Below are 13,154 nucleotides of genomic sequence, written 5' to 3'. Positions count from 1 at the left end.
CCCACACTCTCCCCCCAAAGCATCTGGAGGGGACCCAGGCGTTCGGGAGGGACCCAGGCGTTCGGGAGGGGACCCAGGCGTCCGGGAGGGGACCCAGGCGTCCGGGCCCCCCCCCCCCACTCTCCCCCCATAGCATCTGGAGGGGACCCAGGCGTCCGAGCCCCCCCCACCCGTGTGTTCAGCGACCACTGCGGCCACGCCCCCACCTCTTAATCCCCTCAAACCACGCCCCTTTCTCCCGATTGGCTCCCACCCTCGTAGCCACGCCCCTTCCCCCTCCCCTTTTCCGGGTTTGTTTTACGTCACCGAGCCACGCTGTGCGCCGGGTGAGTTTTGGGGGGGATTTGGGGCGATTTTGGGGGTTTTTGGGGGTCTATGGGTCCCTATTGGGGTCTATGGGTCTGGGGGGGTCTCTATGGCTCCCTATGGGGTCTTTTGGGGCTCCCTATGGGGGTCTATGGGTCCTTATGGGGGTCTATGGGTCTGGTGGGAGCCTGTGGGGCTCTGTGGGTCCCTATGGGGGTCTGGGGGGGGCCTCTATGGGTCCCTATGGGGCTTTTGGGGGTCCCTATGGGGGTCAATGGGTTTTGGGGGTCCCTATGGGGGTCTATGGGTGCCTATGGGGGTCAATGGGTTTTGGGGGTCTCTATGGGGCTCTATGGGTCCCTACCGGGGTCTATGGGTCTGGGGGATCCCTGTGGGGGTCTATAGGGGTTTTGGGGGTCGCTATGGGGCTCTATGGGTCTGGGGGATCCCTATGGGAGTCCCTATTGGGGGTCTATGGGTCCCTGTGGGGGTTTTGGGGGTCCCTATGGGGGTGTGTGGGTCTCTATGGCTCCCTATGGGGTCTTTGGGGGCTCCCTATGGGGGTCTATGGGTCTGGTGGGAGCCTGTGGGGCTCTGTGGGTCCCTATGGGGGTCTGGGGGGTCCCTATGGGGGGTTCAAGGGGTCTGGGGGGGCCTCTATGGGTCCCTATGGGGCTTTTGGGGGTCCCTATGGGGGTCAATGGGTTTTGGGGGCCCCTGTGGGGGTCAATGGGTTTTGGGGGTCCCTATGGGGGTCTATGGGTGCCTATGGGGGTCAATGGGTTTTGGGGGTCTCTATGGGGGTCTATGGGTCCCTGTGGGAGTTTTGGGGGACCCTATGGGGCTCTATGGGTCCCTACCGGGGTCTATGGGTCTGGGGGATCCCTATGGGGGTCTATGGGGGTTTTGGGGGTCCCTATGGGGCTCTATGGGTCTGGGGGATCCCTATGGGGGTCTATGGGGGTTTTGGGGGTCCCTATGGGGCTCTATGGGTCTGGGGGATCCCTATGGGGGTCCCTATGGCGGTGTGTGGGTCTCTATGGGTCCCTATGGGTGTCCCTATGGGTCCCTATGGGTCTCTATGGGTCTGGGGGTCTCTATGGGTCCCTATAGGGGTCTATGGGTCTGGGGGCTTCCTATGGGGGTCAGTGGGTCCCTATGGGCATCTACGGGTCTAGGGGTCCCTATGGGGCCTATGGAGCTTTTGGGACCTTATGGGTCCCTATGGGGGTCTATGGGTCCTTATGGGTCCCTATGGGGGTCAATGGGTCTGGGGGTCCCTATCGGGGTCAATGGGTCCCTATGGGGCTCTGTGGGTCCCTATGGGGGTCAGTGGGTCTGGGGGGTCCTATTGGGGTCTGTGGGTCCTTATGGGTCCCTATGGGGGTCAATGGGTCTGGGGGTCCCTATCGGGGTCAATGGGTCCCTATGGGGGTCAATGGGTCCCTATGGGGGTCAGTGGGTCTGGGGGGTCCTATTGGGGTCTGTGGGTCCTTATGGGTCCCTATGGGGGTCTATGTGGCTCTATGGGTCTGGGGGTCCCTATGGGGGGGTCTATGGGTCTGGTGGGAGCCTATGGGTGTCTATGGGGGTCTATGGGGCTCTATGGGTCTGGGGGGGTCCCTATTGGGGTCTATGGGTCTGAGGGGGTTCCTATTGGGGTCCCTATGGGTCTGGGGGGTCCCTATGGGGCTCTATGGGTCTATGGGTCCCTATGGGGGTCTATGGATTTTGGAGTCCCTATAGGTGTCTATGGGTCTTTATGGGGGCCTATGGGTGTCTATGGGTCTGGGGGCTCCCTATGGGGTTTTGGGGGTCCAGGGCTTGAATTTTGGGAGTGTGCCCCCCATATTGACCCCCTATATGTGTTGTGTCCCCCCCAAACCAGCTTTAATGGCCGAACAGGACCCCCCAAAAAAGGAAGAGGACGAGGAAACCCCACAGGTAGCACCACCTATAGGGCGGGAGGACCCACTTGTGCCCCCCATGACCCACAAGTCTATGGGGTTTTGGAGGGGGGTCCCTATGGGGGTCTATGGGTCCCTATGGGGGTCTATGGGTCTGGGGAATCTCTATGGGGGTCTATGGGGGTTCCTATGGGTCCCTATGGGGGTCTCTATGGGGGTCAATGGGTTTTGGGTGGTCCCTATGGCGTCTATGGGTCCCTATGGGGGTCAATGGGTCTGGGGTGTCCCTATGGGGGTCCCTGTGGGGGTCCCTATGGGGGTCAATGGGTCTGGGGGGTCCCTATGGGGGTCCCTGTGGGGGTCCCTATGGGGGTCAATGGGTTTTGGGAGTCCCTATGGGGCTCTATGAGTTTTGGGGGGTCCCTATTGGGGTCTATGGGGTTGGGGGGTTCCTGCGGGTCCCTATGGGGGTCTATGGGTCTGGGGGGTCCCTATGGGGCTCTATGGGTCCCTGTGGGGCTCTATGGGGGTCAATGGGTCTGGGGGGTCCCTGTGGGGCTCTGTGGGTCCCTATGGGGGTCTATGGGTCTGAGGGGTTCCTGTGGGTCCCTATGGGGGTCTCTATGGGGGTCAATGGATTTTGGGGGGTCCCTATGGCGTCTATGGGTCCCTATGGGGGTCAATGGGTCTGGGGGGTCCCCATGGGGGTCCCTATGGGGGTCCCTATGGGGCTCTATGAGTTTTGGGGGTCCCTATTGGGGTCTATGGGGTTGGGGGGTTCCTGCGGGTCCCTATGGGGGTCTATGGGTCTGGGGGGTCCCTATGGGGCTCTGTGGGTCCCTATCGGTCCCTGTGGGGCTCTATGGGGGTCAATGGGTCTGGGGGGTCCCTGTGGGGCTCTGTGAGTCCCTATGGGGGTCTATGGGTCTGGGGGGTCCCTATGGGGCTCTATGGGGGTCAATGGGTTTTGGGGGTCCCTATGGGGGTCTATAGGTCCCTATGGGGGTCAATGGGTCTGGGGGGTCCCTATGGGGCTCTATGGGTCCCTATGAGGGTCTATGGGTTTTAGGGGTCCCTATAGGGGTCTATAGGTCCCTATGAGGGTCTATGGGTCTGGGGGTCCCTGTGGGGCTCTATGGGTCCCTGTGAGGGTCAATGGGTCTGGGGGCTCCCTATGGGGCATTATGGGTCCCTATGGGGCTCTATGGGGGTCAATGGGTTGGGGTGGTCCCTGTGGGGCTCTGTGGGTCCCTGTGGGGCTCTATGGGGGTCAATGGGTTTGGGGGGTCCCTATGGGTCCCTATAGGGGTCAATGGATCTATGGGTCCCTGTGGGGGTCTGTGGGTCCCTATGGGGGTCTATGGGTCCCTAAGGGGGTCAATGGGTCTATGGGTCCCTGTGGGGCTCTATGGGGCTCTATGGGTCCCTATGGGGGTCTATGGGTCTGGGGGGTCTATATGGGGGTCTATGGGTCTCTATGGGGGTCAATGGGTCTATGGAGCTCTATGGAAGTCAATGGGTCTGGGGGGTCCCTGTGGGGCTCTGTGGGTCCCTATGGGGTCTATGGGTCTGGGGGGTCTAGATGGGGGTCTATGGGTCTATGGGGCTCTATGGAAGTCAATGGGTCTGGGGGGTCCCTATGGGGTCTATGGGTCTGGGGGGTCTATATGGGGGTCTATGGGTCCCTATGGGTCTCTATGGGGGTCTATGGGGCTCTATGGAAGTCAATGGGTCTGGGGGGGTCCCTATGGGGCTCTATGGGTCCCTATGGGGCTCTATGGGTCTGGGGGCTCCCATTGCGCCACCCCCTATAGGGCAGGAGGACCCATAGCTCTTTTCCCACCCCATAGGAAGATGAAGAAGAGAATAACGCCGAAGATGAGGATGAAGACGAAGCCCAAGGGGGTCCCGGAATCCATAGGGCGCCCCCTATAGGGCGGGAGGACCCCCGGGTGATCCCGGGGGTGCTGTATTTACCTTGTCCCCCTATAGGATTCGGACCCCGTCAAGTTCGGGCCATGTTGAGACCCTATGGGGAGATCGGGAGGGTCTTCTTCCAACCGAGGGGTCAGCACCCATGGGTGGGGGTCAGGGTGCCCATGGGGGGGAGTTTTGGGTCAAATTTGGGGGGTTTTGGGGCATTTTGGGGCGATTTGGGGCGTTTTGAGGCGGTTTTTGGAGGAGCTATGGGGGGATATTTTGGGGGGTTTAGTGGGATTTGGGGTCCAAATGTGGGTCAGGACCCATGGGTGGGGGTCTGGGTGCCCATGGGGGGGTCCTGGGTGAAATTTGGGGGGTTTGGGGGCGATTTTTGGGTAAAATTTTGGGGTTTTGGGGGCAGAATTTGGGGAGATTTGGGGCGTTCTGAGGTGGTTTTTGGAGAAGCTATGGGGGGATATTTTGGGGCAATTTAGGGGGATTTTGGGGTCCAAATGTGGGTCGGGACCCATGGGTGGGGGTCTGGGTGCCCATAGGGGGATTTTGGGGTGATTTTGGGTGAATTTAGGGTTTTTTGGGGTGTTTTCAGGGTCAATTTAGTTGATTCTGGGTGGAATTTATTGCATTTTTGGGCCTATTTGGATGATTTTTTGGGCCTATTTGGATGATTTTTGGGTCTATTTAGATGATTTTTGGGTATATTTAGACGATTTTTGGGTCAATTTGGGTCATTTTTCGGGCAAATTTAGGGATTTTGGGTGAAATTTATGGGATTTGGGGCAAAAATTAGTGAATTCTGGGTGGAATTTAGGTGATTTTTGGGCCTATTTGGATGATTTTTGGGCCTATTTGGGTGATTTTGGGGCCTATTTGGACAAATTTTGGGTCAATTTTGGTGTTTTGGGGTCAATTTTGACGTTTTTGGGTTGATTTTGATGAATTTTGGGCCTATTTGGGTGATTTTTGGGTCAATTTAGACGATTTCAGGGCCTATTTAGACAATTTTGGGGTCAATTTAGACGCATTTTGTGTCAATTTAGATGAATTTTGGGCCTATTTTGATGACTTTTGGGTCAATTTAGATGAATTTTGGGCCGATTTAGAGGATTTTTGGGTCAATTTACATGAATTTTGGGCCTATTTAGTGGATTTTTGGGTCGATTTAGACACTTTTTGGGCCTATTTCGACGGATTTTGGGTCAATATAGACAATTTTTGGGTCAATTTGGATGAATTTTGGGTCGATTTTAAGGTTTTTTGGGCCTAATTACACGATTTTTGGGCCTAATTATATGATTTTGGGGCCTAATTATATGAATTTTGGGTCGATTTAGTGGATTTTGGGGCCTATTTGGAGGATTTTTGGGTCAATTTAAACAATTTTTGGGTCAATTTAGAAGATTTTGGGGCCTATTTGGGTGACTTTGGGGCCTATTTGGATGATTTTTGGGTCGATTTTGACGTTTTTTGGGTCGATTTTGACGTTTTTTGGGTCGATTTTGACGTTTTTTGGGTCGATTTTGACGTTTTTGGGTCGATTTTGACGTTTTTGAGGTCGATTTTGACGTTTTTTAGGTCAATTTTGACGTTTTTTAGGTCAATTTTGACGTTTTTGGGTGGATTTTGACGTTTTTTGGGTCAATTTTGGGTCAATTCAGACACATTTGGGGCCGATTTAGATGATTTTTGGGGCCAATTTTGATGAGTTTTGCGTCGATTTTGATGAGTTTTGGGTCAATTTGGATGAATTTTGGGTCGATTTTAAGGTTTTTTGGGTCGATTTTAAGGTTTTTTGGGCCTAATTATATGATTTTTGTGTTGATTTAGTGGATTTTGGGGCCTATTTGGAGGATTTTTGGGTCAATTTAAACAATTTTTGGGTCAATTTAGACGATTTTGGGGCCTATTTGGGTGATTTTGGGGCCTATTTGGGTGATTTTTGGGTCGATTCAAACACAATTTGGGTCAATTCAGACACAATTTGGGTCAATTTTATGGTTTTTGGGTCGATTTAGATGTTTTTTGGGTCAATTTTGACATTTTTTGGGTCAATTTTGACTTTTGAGTCAATTTTGATGATTTTTGGGTCGATTTTGATGAGATTTGGGTCAATTTTGACGTTTTTGGGGTCGATTTTGACGTTTTTGGGGTCAATTTTGGGCTGATTTCAACACATTTGGGGCCAATTTTGATGCGTTTTGGGTCGATCTTGATGCGTTTTGGGTCGATCTTGATGCGTTTTGGGTCGATCTTGATGCGTTTTGGGTCAATTTTGATGCATTTTGGGTCAAATTTGAGGCGTTTTGGGTCAAATTTGAGGCGTTTTGGGTCAAATTTGATGCGTTTTGGGTCGATTTTAGGGTTTTTTGGGTCGATCTCGATGCGTTTTGGGTCGATCTCGATGCGTTTTGGGTCGATTTTGGTGCATTTTGGGTCAATTTTGGTGCATTTTGGGTCGATCTTGATGCATTTTGGTTCAATTTTGGTGCATTTTGGGTCGATTTTGATGCATTTGGGGTCAATCTTGGTGCATTTTGGGTCGATTTTAGGGTTTTTTGGGTCGAATTTTCATCATTTTGGGTGAAAAAAAGCCGATTTTGGGTTTTTTTCCCCCCCCAGACGGTCGAGTCCGGCGCCGGCGCCGCCGCCCGCACCCCCAGATCAATGGGGCTGCCCCATATATCGAGGGCTGGGTGGAATTTCGGGACAAACGAGCGGCCAAACGAGCGGCCAAGATGCTCAATGGGGCCCCCATGAGCCCCCGGCCCCACAGCCCCTTCAGACACCACCGATGGAGCCTCAAGGTCAGCAGGACGCCTGGGTCCCTTTCCCGGACGCCTGGGTCCCTCTCCCGGACGCCTGGGTCCCTTTTTTGGGCGGATTTGGGGTCATTTTGGGGGGTTTATGGGGGTTAATGGGTCCCTTATTGGGGTCTCCCGGACGCCTGGGTCCCTTTCCCGGACGCCTGGGTCCCTTTTTGGGGGGATTTGGGATCATTTTGGGGGGTCTATGGGTCCCTTATTGGGGTCTCCCGGACGCCTGGGTCCCTTTTTGGGCGGATTTGGGGTCACTTTGGGGAGGATTTGGGGTCATTTTGGGGGGGTATGGGGGTTAATGGGTCCCTTATTGGGGTCTCCCGGATACCTGGGTCCCTTTTATGGGGGGTTTGGGGTCTCTTTGGGGGGATTTGGGGTCATTTTGGGGTCACCCGGACGCCTGGGTCCCTCTCCCGGATGCCTGGGTCCCTTTTTTGGGTGGATTTGGGGTCATTTTGGGGGGTTTATGGGTCCCTTATTGGGGTCTCCCGGACGCCTGGGTCCCTCTCCCGGATGCCTGGGTCCCTTATTGGGGTCTCTCGGACGCCTGGGTCCCTTTTTTGGGCAGATTTGGGGTCATTTTGGGGGGTTTATGGGGGTTAATGGGTCCCTTATTGGGGTCTCCCGGACGCCTGGGTCCCTCTCCCGAACTCCTGGGTCCCTTTCCTGTGATGATCTGGGAGGGATTTGGGTTCATTTTGGTCTCTCCCAGACGCCTGGGTCCCTTTTCGGGTGGTTCCTTGGGGGGGTCTGGGGGTTATTTAGGGTCCCCCGGACGCCTGGGTCCCTCCCCGGACGCCTGGGTCCCTTCCGTCCCCCCAGTACCTGCCCGGGTTCCTTTTCTGGGGGGTTCCTGGGGAGGTCTGGGGGGGATTTGGGGTCATTTTGGGGTCTCCCGAACTCCTGGGTCCCTTTCCCGGACACCTGGGTCCCTTTTATGGGGGGGTCTGGGGTCACTTTGGGGGATTTGGGCTCATTCTGGGGGGTTTATGGGTCCCTTATTTGGAGTCTCCCGGACGCCTGGGTCCCTTTTTTGGGTGGATTTGGGGTCATTTTGGGGGGTTTATGGGTCCCTTATTGGGTTCTCCCGGACGCCTGGGTCCCTCTCCCGGATGCCTGGGTCCCTTATTGGGGTCACCCGGACGCCTGGGTCCCTTTTTTGGGCGGATTTGGGGTCATTTTGGGGGGTTCATGGGGGTTAATGGGTCCCTTATTGGGGTCTCCCGGATGCCTGGGTCCCTTATTGGGGTCACCCGGACGCCTGGGTCCCTCTCCCGAACTCCTGGGTCCCTTTCCTGTGATGATCTGGGGTGGATTTGGGTTCATTTTGGTCTCTCCCGGACGCCTGGGTCCCTTTTCGGGTGGTTCCTTGGGGGGGTCTGGGGGTTATTTAGGGTCCCCCGAACGCCTGGGTCCCTCCCCGGACGCCTGGGTCCCTTCCGTCCCCCCAGTACCTGCCCGGGTTCCTTTTCTGGGGGGTTCCTGGGGAGGTCTGGGGGGGATTTGGGGTCATTTTGGGGTCTCCCGAACTCCTGGGTCCCTTTCCCGGACACCTGGGTCCCTTTTATGGGGGGGTCTGGGGTCACTTTGGGGGATTTGGGCTCATTCTGGGGGGTTTATGGGTCCCTTATTTGGAGTCTCCCGGACGCCTGGGTCCCTTTTTTGGGTGGATTTGGGGTCATTTTGGGGGGTTTATGGGGGTTAATGGGTCCCTTATTGGGGTCACCCGGACGCCTGGGTCCCTTTTATAGGGGGGTCTGGGGTCATTTTGGGGGGTTTATGGGTCCTTTTTGGGGTCTCCCGGATGCCTGGGTCCCTTTCTGGGGGGGATTTGGGGTCATTTTGGGGGTTTAATGGGTCCCTTATTGGGTTCTCCCGGACGCCTGGGTCCCTTTTTTGGGCGGATTTGGGGTCATTTTGGGGGGTTTATGGGGGTTAATGGGTCCCTTATTGGGGTCTCCCGGACGCCTGGGTCCCTTATTGGGGTCACCCGGACGCCTGGGTCCCTCTCCCGAACTCCTGGGTCCCTTTCCTGTGATGATCTGGGGTGGATTTGGGTTCATTTTGGTCTCTCCCGGACGCCTGGGTCCCTTTTCGGGTGGTTCCTTGGGGGGGTCTGGGGGTTATTTGGGTTCCCCCGAACGCCTGGGTCCCTCCCCGGACGCCTGGGTCCCTTCCGTCCCCCCAGTACCTGCCCGGGTTCCTTTTCTGGGGGGTTCCTGGGGAGGTCTGGGGGGGATTTGGGGTCATTTTGGGGTCTCCCGAACTCCTGGGTCCCTTTCCCGGACACCTGGGTCCCTTTTATGGGGGGGTCTGGGGTCACTTTGGGGGATTTGGGCTCATTCTGGGGGGTTTATGGGTCCCTTATTTGGAGTCTCCCGGACGCCTGGGTCCCTTTTTTGGGTGGATTTGGGGTCATTTTGGGGGGTTTATGGGGGTTAATGGGTCCCTTATTGGGGTCACCCGGACGCCTGGGTCCCTTTTATAGGGGGGTCTGGGGTCATTTTGGGGGGTTTATGGGTCCTTTTTGGGGTCTCCCGGATGCCTGGGTCCCTTTCTGGGGGGGATTTGGGGTCATTTTGGGGGTTTAATGGGTCCCTTATTGGGTTCTCCCGGACGCCTGGGTCCCTTTTTTGGGCGGATTTGGGGTCATTTTGGGGGGTTTATGGGGGTTAATGGGTCCCTTATTGGGGTCTCCCGGACGCCTGGGTCCCTTATTGGGGTCACCCGGACGCCTGGGTCCCTCTCCCGAACTCCTGGGTCCCTTTCCTGTGATGATCTGGGGTGGATTTGGGTTCATTTTGGTCTCTCCCGGACGCCTGGGTCCCTTTTCGGGTGGTTCCTTGGGGGGGTCTGGGGGTTATTTAGGGTCCCCCGAACGCCTGGGTCCCTCCCCGGACGCCTGGGTCCCTTCCGTCCCCCCAGTACCTGCCCGGGTTCCGCTGGCCCCACCTGAGCGAGCGCCTGAGCTACGAGCGCCAAGTTCAAGTTCAACGGCTCCGGGCCGAGGTGGCCCAGGCCAAACGGGAGGGGGCGTTCCATACCCGCCCCCCCCCAAAAACCCCCCGGAATGACCCAAAACCCTCGGAAATCGACCCAAAATCCAACCCCCCTACCTGGGGCTTCACCCAAAGAGCCACCGAGGAGGAAATTTGGGGGAGAAAAGCTCGACCCCCACCCAAAAAACCACCCAGGAGTCTCCTGGAAAAGGTGTTTGGGGGGAAGGGGTGAGGACCCCGGATGCCTGGGTCCCTTTTTGGGGGTCTCCCGGATGCCTGGGTCCCTCTCCCGGATGCCTGGGTCCCTTCTTTGGGCGGATTTGGGGTCATTTTGGGAGGTTCATGGGGGTTAATGGGTCCCTTATTGGGGTCTCCCGGACGCCTGGGTCCCTCTCCCGGACGCCTGGGTCCCTTTTTGGGCGGATTTGGGGTCATTTTGGGGGGTTTATGGGGGTTAATGGGTCCCTTATTGGGGTCTCCCGGATGCCTGGGTCCCTCTCCCGGATGCCTGGGTCCCTTTTTGGGGGGATTTGGGGTCATTTTGGGGGGTTTATGGGGGTTAATGGGTCCCTTATTGGGGTCTCCCGGACGCCTGGGTCCCTCTCCCGGATGCCTGGGTCCCTTCTTTGGGGGGATTTGGGGTCATTTTGGGGGGTTTATGGGTCCCTTATTGGGGTCTCCCGGATGCCTGGGTCCCTCTCCCGGACGCCTGGGTCCCTTCTTTGGGGGGATTTGGGGTCATTTTGGGGGGTTTATGGGGGTTAATGGGTCCCTTATTGGGGTCTCCCGGATGCCTGGGTCCCTCTCCCGGATGCCTGGGTCCCTTTTTGGGTGGATTTGGGGTCATTTTGGGGGGTTTATGGGGGTTAATGGGTCCCTTAATGGGGTCTCCCGGACGCCTGGGTCCCTCTCCCGGACGCCTGGGTCCCTTTTTAATTCCCCCAAATAAATCGAATTTTGGTCCATTTTATGTCAAGTTTTTTATCTCTGACCCCCCCCCCCCCCCCCCCGCCCCCCACTTTAGGGGACCCAGGCGTTCGGGAGGGACCCAGGCGTCCGGCCGGACGCCTGGGTCCCTCCCGAACGCCTGGGTCCCCCGAACGCCTGGGTCCCTCCCGAACGCCTGGGTCCCCCCATTAATTTCAATTTCCCCAATTTTCCCACTTTTCATTCATTTTTATTCCCCCCCCCCTCCCCCCCCATATCCATTTTGGGGGACCCAGGCGTCCGGGCCCCGCCCCCTGCTTCAGGTTCTCGTCCAATCAGCTGGCGGCTCCCGGGGTCCTTTGGGCTTCCGGATGCGGGAGTTGAACCCTATAGGGGTCAGAGGTCAAAGGTTAACAGGGGAGGGGGGGGTCCCGAACTCCTGGGTCCCTCCCGAACTCCTGGGTCCCTCCTCACCAAGGTGGGCGGGGCTTCCGGGGTCAGTGGGCGGGGTCACGACCTCGTAGGCGCCGTCACCTGGGGGGGGAGGAGTCAGAGCCCTATAGAGCCCTATAGGGACCCTATAGAGCCCCTATAGGTGCCTTATAACCCCCATAAAGACCCTATAGAGACCCTATAGGTGCCTTATAGCCCCTATAGGGACCCTATAGAGACCCTATAGGTGCCTTATAGCCCCCATAGGGACCCTATAGACACCCTATACAGCCCCATGGGGACCCTACAGAAGCCTTATAACCCCTATAGGGACCTTATAACGCACATAGGGACCCTATAGAGCCCCTTGCAACCCCCATAGACACCCTATAGAGACCCTATAGGTGCCTTATAGCCCCCATAGGGACCCTATAGACAGCCTATAGAGTCCCATGGAGACCCTATAGAAGCCTTATAACCCCTATAGGGACCTTATAATGCACATAGGGACCCTATAGAGCCCCTTGTAACCCCCATAGACACCCTATAGAGCCCCTATAGGTGCCTTACAGCCCCTTATAAAGACCCTATAGAGCCGTTATAAGCACTTTACAACTCCTATAGGAACCCTATAGAGTCCCCTATGGAGACTTTATATCCCCATAGGGACCCTATAGGGACTTATAGGGACCCTATAGGGCCCCAGAGAGACTGTAGAACCTACATAGGGACCCTATAGAGCCCCTATAGGTGCCTTATAACCCCCATAGGGACCCTATAGAGCCCCATAGAGCTCCCTACAGGGACCTTATGGTCTCCACAGACACCCTATAGAGCCCCTATAGGTGCCTTATAACCCCCATAAAGACCCTATAGAGACCCTATAGGTGCCTTATAGCCCCCATAAGGACCTTATAGACACCCTATAGAGCCCCATGGGGACCCTATAGAACCCCCATAGGGACCTTATAACGCACATAGGGATCCTATAGAGCCCCTTGTAACCCCCATAGACACCCTATAGAGCCTATAGAGCCCCATGGGGACCCTATAGAACCCCCATAGGGACCTCATAACGCACATAGGGATCCTATAGAGCCCCTTGTAACCCCCATAGACACCCTATAGAGCCCCATGGGGACCCTATAGAACCCCCATAGGGACCTTATAACGCACATAGGGACCCTATGGAGCCCCTTGTAACCCCCATAGACACCCTATAGAGACCCTATAGGTGCCTTATAACAAACCTATAGGACCTCATAATCCCTATAGGAACCCTATAGAGCCCTTATACCCCCATAGAGCCCCTATAGGTGCCTTATAGAGCCCCTATAGGGACCTTATAACCCCCATAGGGACCCCATAGAAGCCCCCCCCCCCATTTTCCCGCCACTCACCGGCCGGGCTGGGGGAGGGGCCGGAAGGGGAGGGGTCACTTCCGGAAGTAGCCCCGCCCACCCGGCGGGGTTTGGTGATGACGGCGTAAGTGACGTCCATGGGGGAGGGGCCTGGAGGGACCCAGGAGTTCGGGAAAGGGACCCAGGAGTTCGGGTCCCTCCCCCCTCCCCTCCCCCCCTAAGGAGGGGACCCCGGACTCACCTGGTGGGGGAGGGGTCACCCGGACTCCTGGGTCCCTCAGAACGCCTGGGTCCCCTCCCGAACTCCTGGGTCCCCTCCCGAACGCCTGGGTCCCTTTCCCGAACTCCTGGGTCCCTTCCCGAACTCCTGGGTCCTCTCCCGAACTCCTGGGTCCTCTCCCGAACTCCTGGGTCCCTCGCGAACTCCTGGGTCCCTTCCCGAACTCCTGGGTCCCTCCCGAACTCCTG

General features: G+C 56.7%; 2 protein-coding genes across 2 annotated transcripts; one reads left to right on the top strand and one right to left on the bottom strand.

Annotated features, from left to right (window-relative positions):
* Positions 1-211: 211 nt before the first annotated feature.
* On the top strand, positions 212-10,931 carry ABT1 (activator of basal transcription 1). Its single transcript, XM_065859576.2, has 5 exons — positions 212-326; positions 2,195-2,250; positions 4,064-4,280; positions 6,771-6,955; positions 9,893-10,931. The coding sequence occupies exons 2-5, from the start codon at positions 2,200-2,202 to the stop codon at positions 10,196-10,198; spliced, it is 759 nt and encodes a 252-aa protein (XP_065715648.2). The 5' UTR covers positions 212-326; positions 2,195-2,199; the 3' UTR covers positions 10,199-10,931.
* A 200-nt stretch (positions 10,932-11,131) lies between these two features.
* PTPN18 (protein tyrosine phosphatase non-receptor type 18) lies at positions 11,132-13,119 on the bottom strand. The gene is made up of 4 exons (XM_065859559.2): positions 12,928-13,119; positions 12,726-12,836; positions 11,368-11,427; positions 11,132-11,280 (listed from the first exon to the last, which is right to left on the bottom strand). Exons 2-4 carry the CDS (start codon positions 12,823-12,825, stop codon positions 11,213-11,215), a joined length of 228 nt encoding a protein of 75 aa, XP_065715631.1. The 5' UTR covers positions 12,826-12,836; positions 12,928-13,119; the 3' UTR covers positions 11,132-11,212.
* Between the last annotated feature and the right edge of the window lie 35 nt (positions 13,120-13,154).

Source organism: Patagioenas fasciata, chromosome 36 (assembly GCF_037038585.1).
Source record: "Patagioenas fasciata isolate bPatFas1 chromosome 36, bPatFas1.hap1, whole genome shotgun sequence".
Classification (NCBI taxonomy): domain Eukaryota; kingdom Metazoa; phylum Chordata; class Aves; order Columbiformes; family Columbidae; genus Patagioenas; species Patagioenas fasciata.
The sequence above is the reverse complement of the archived record's forward strand: the minus strand, read 5'-3'. Positions and strand labels throughout refer to the sequence as shown.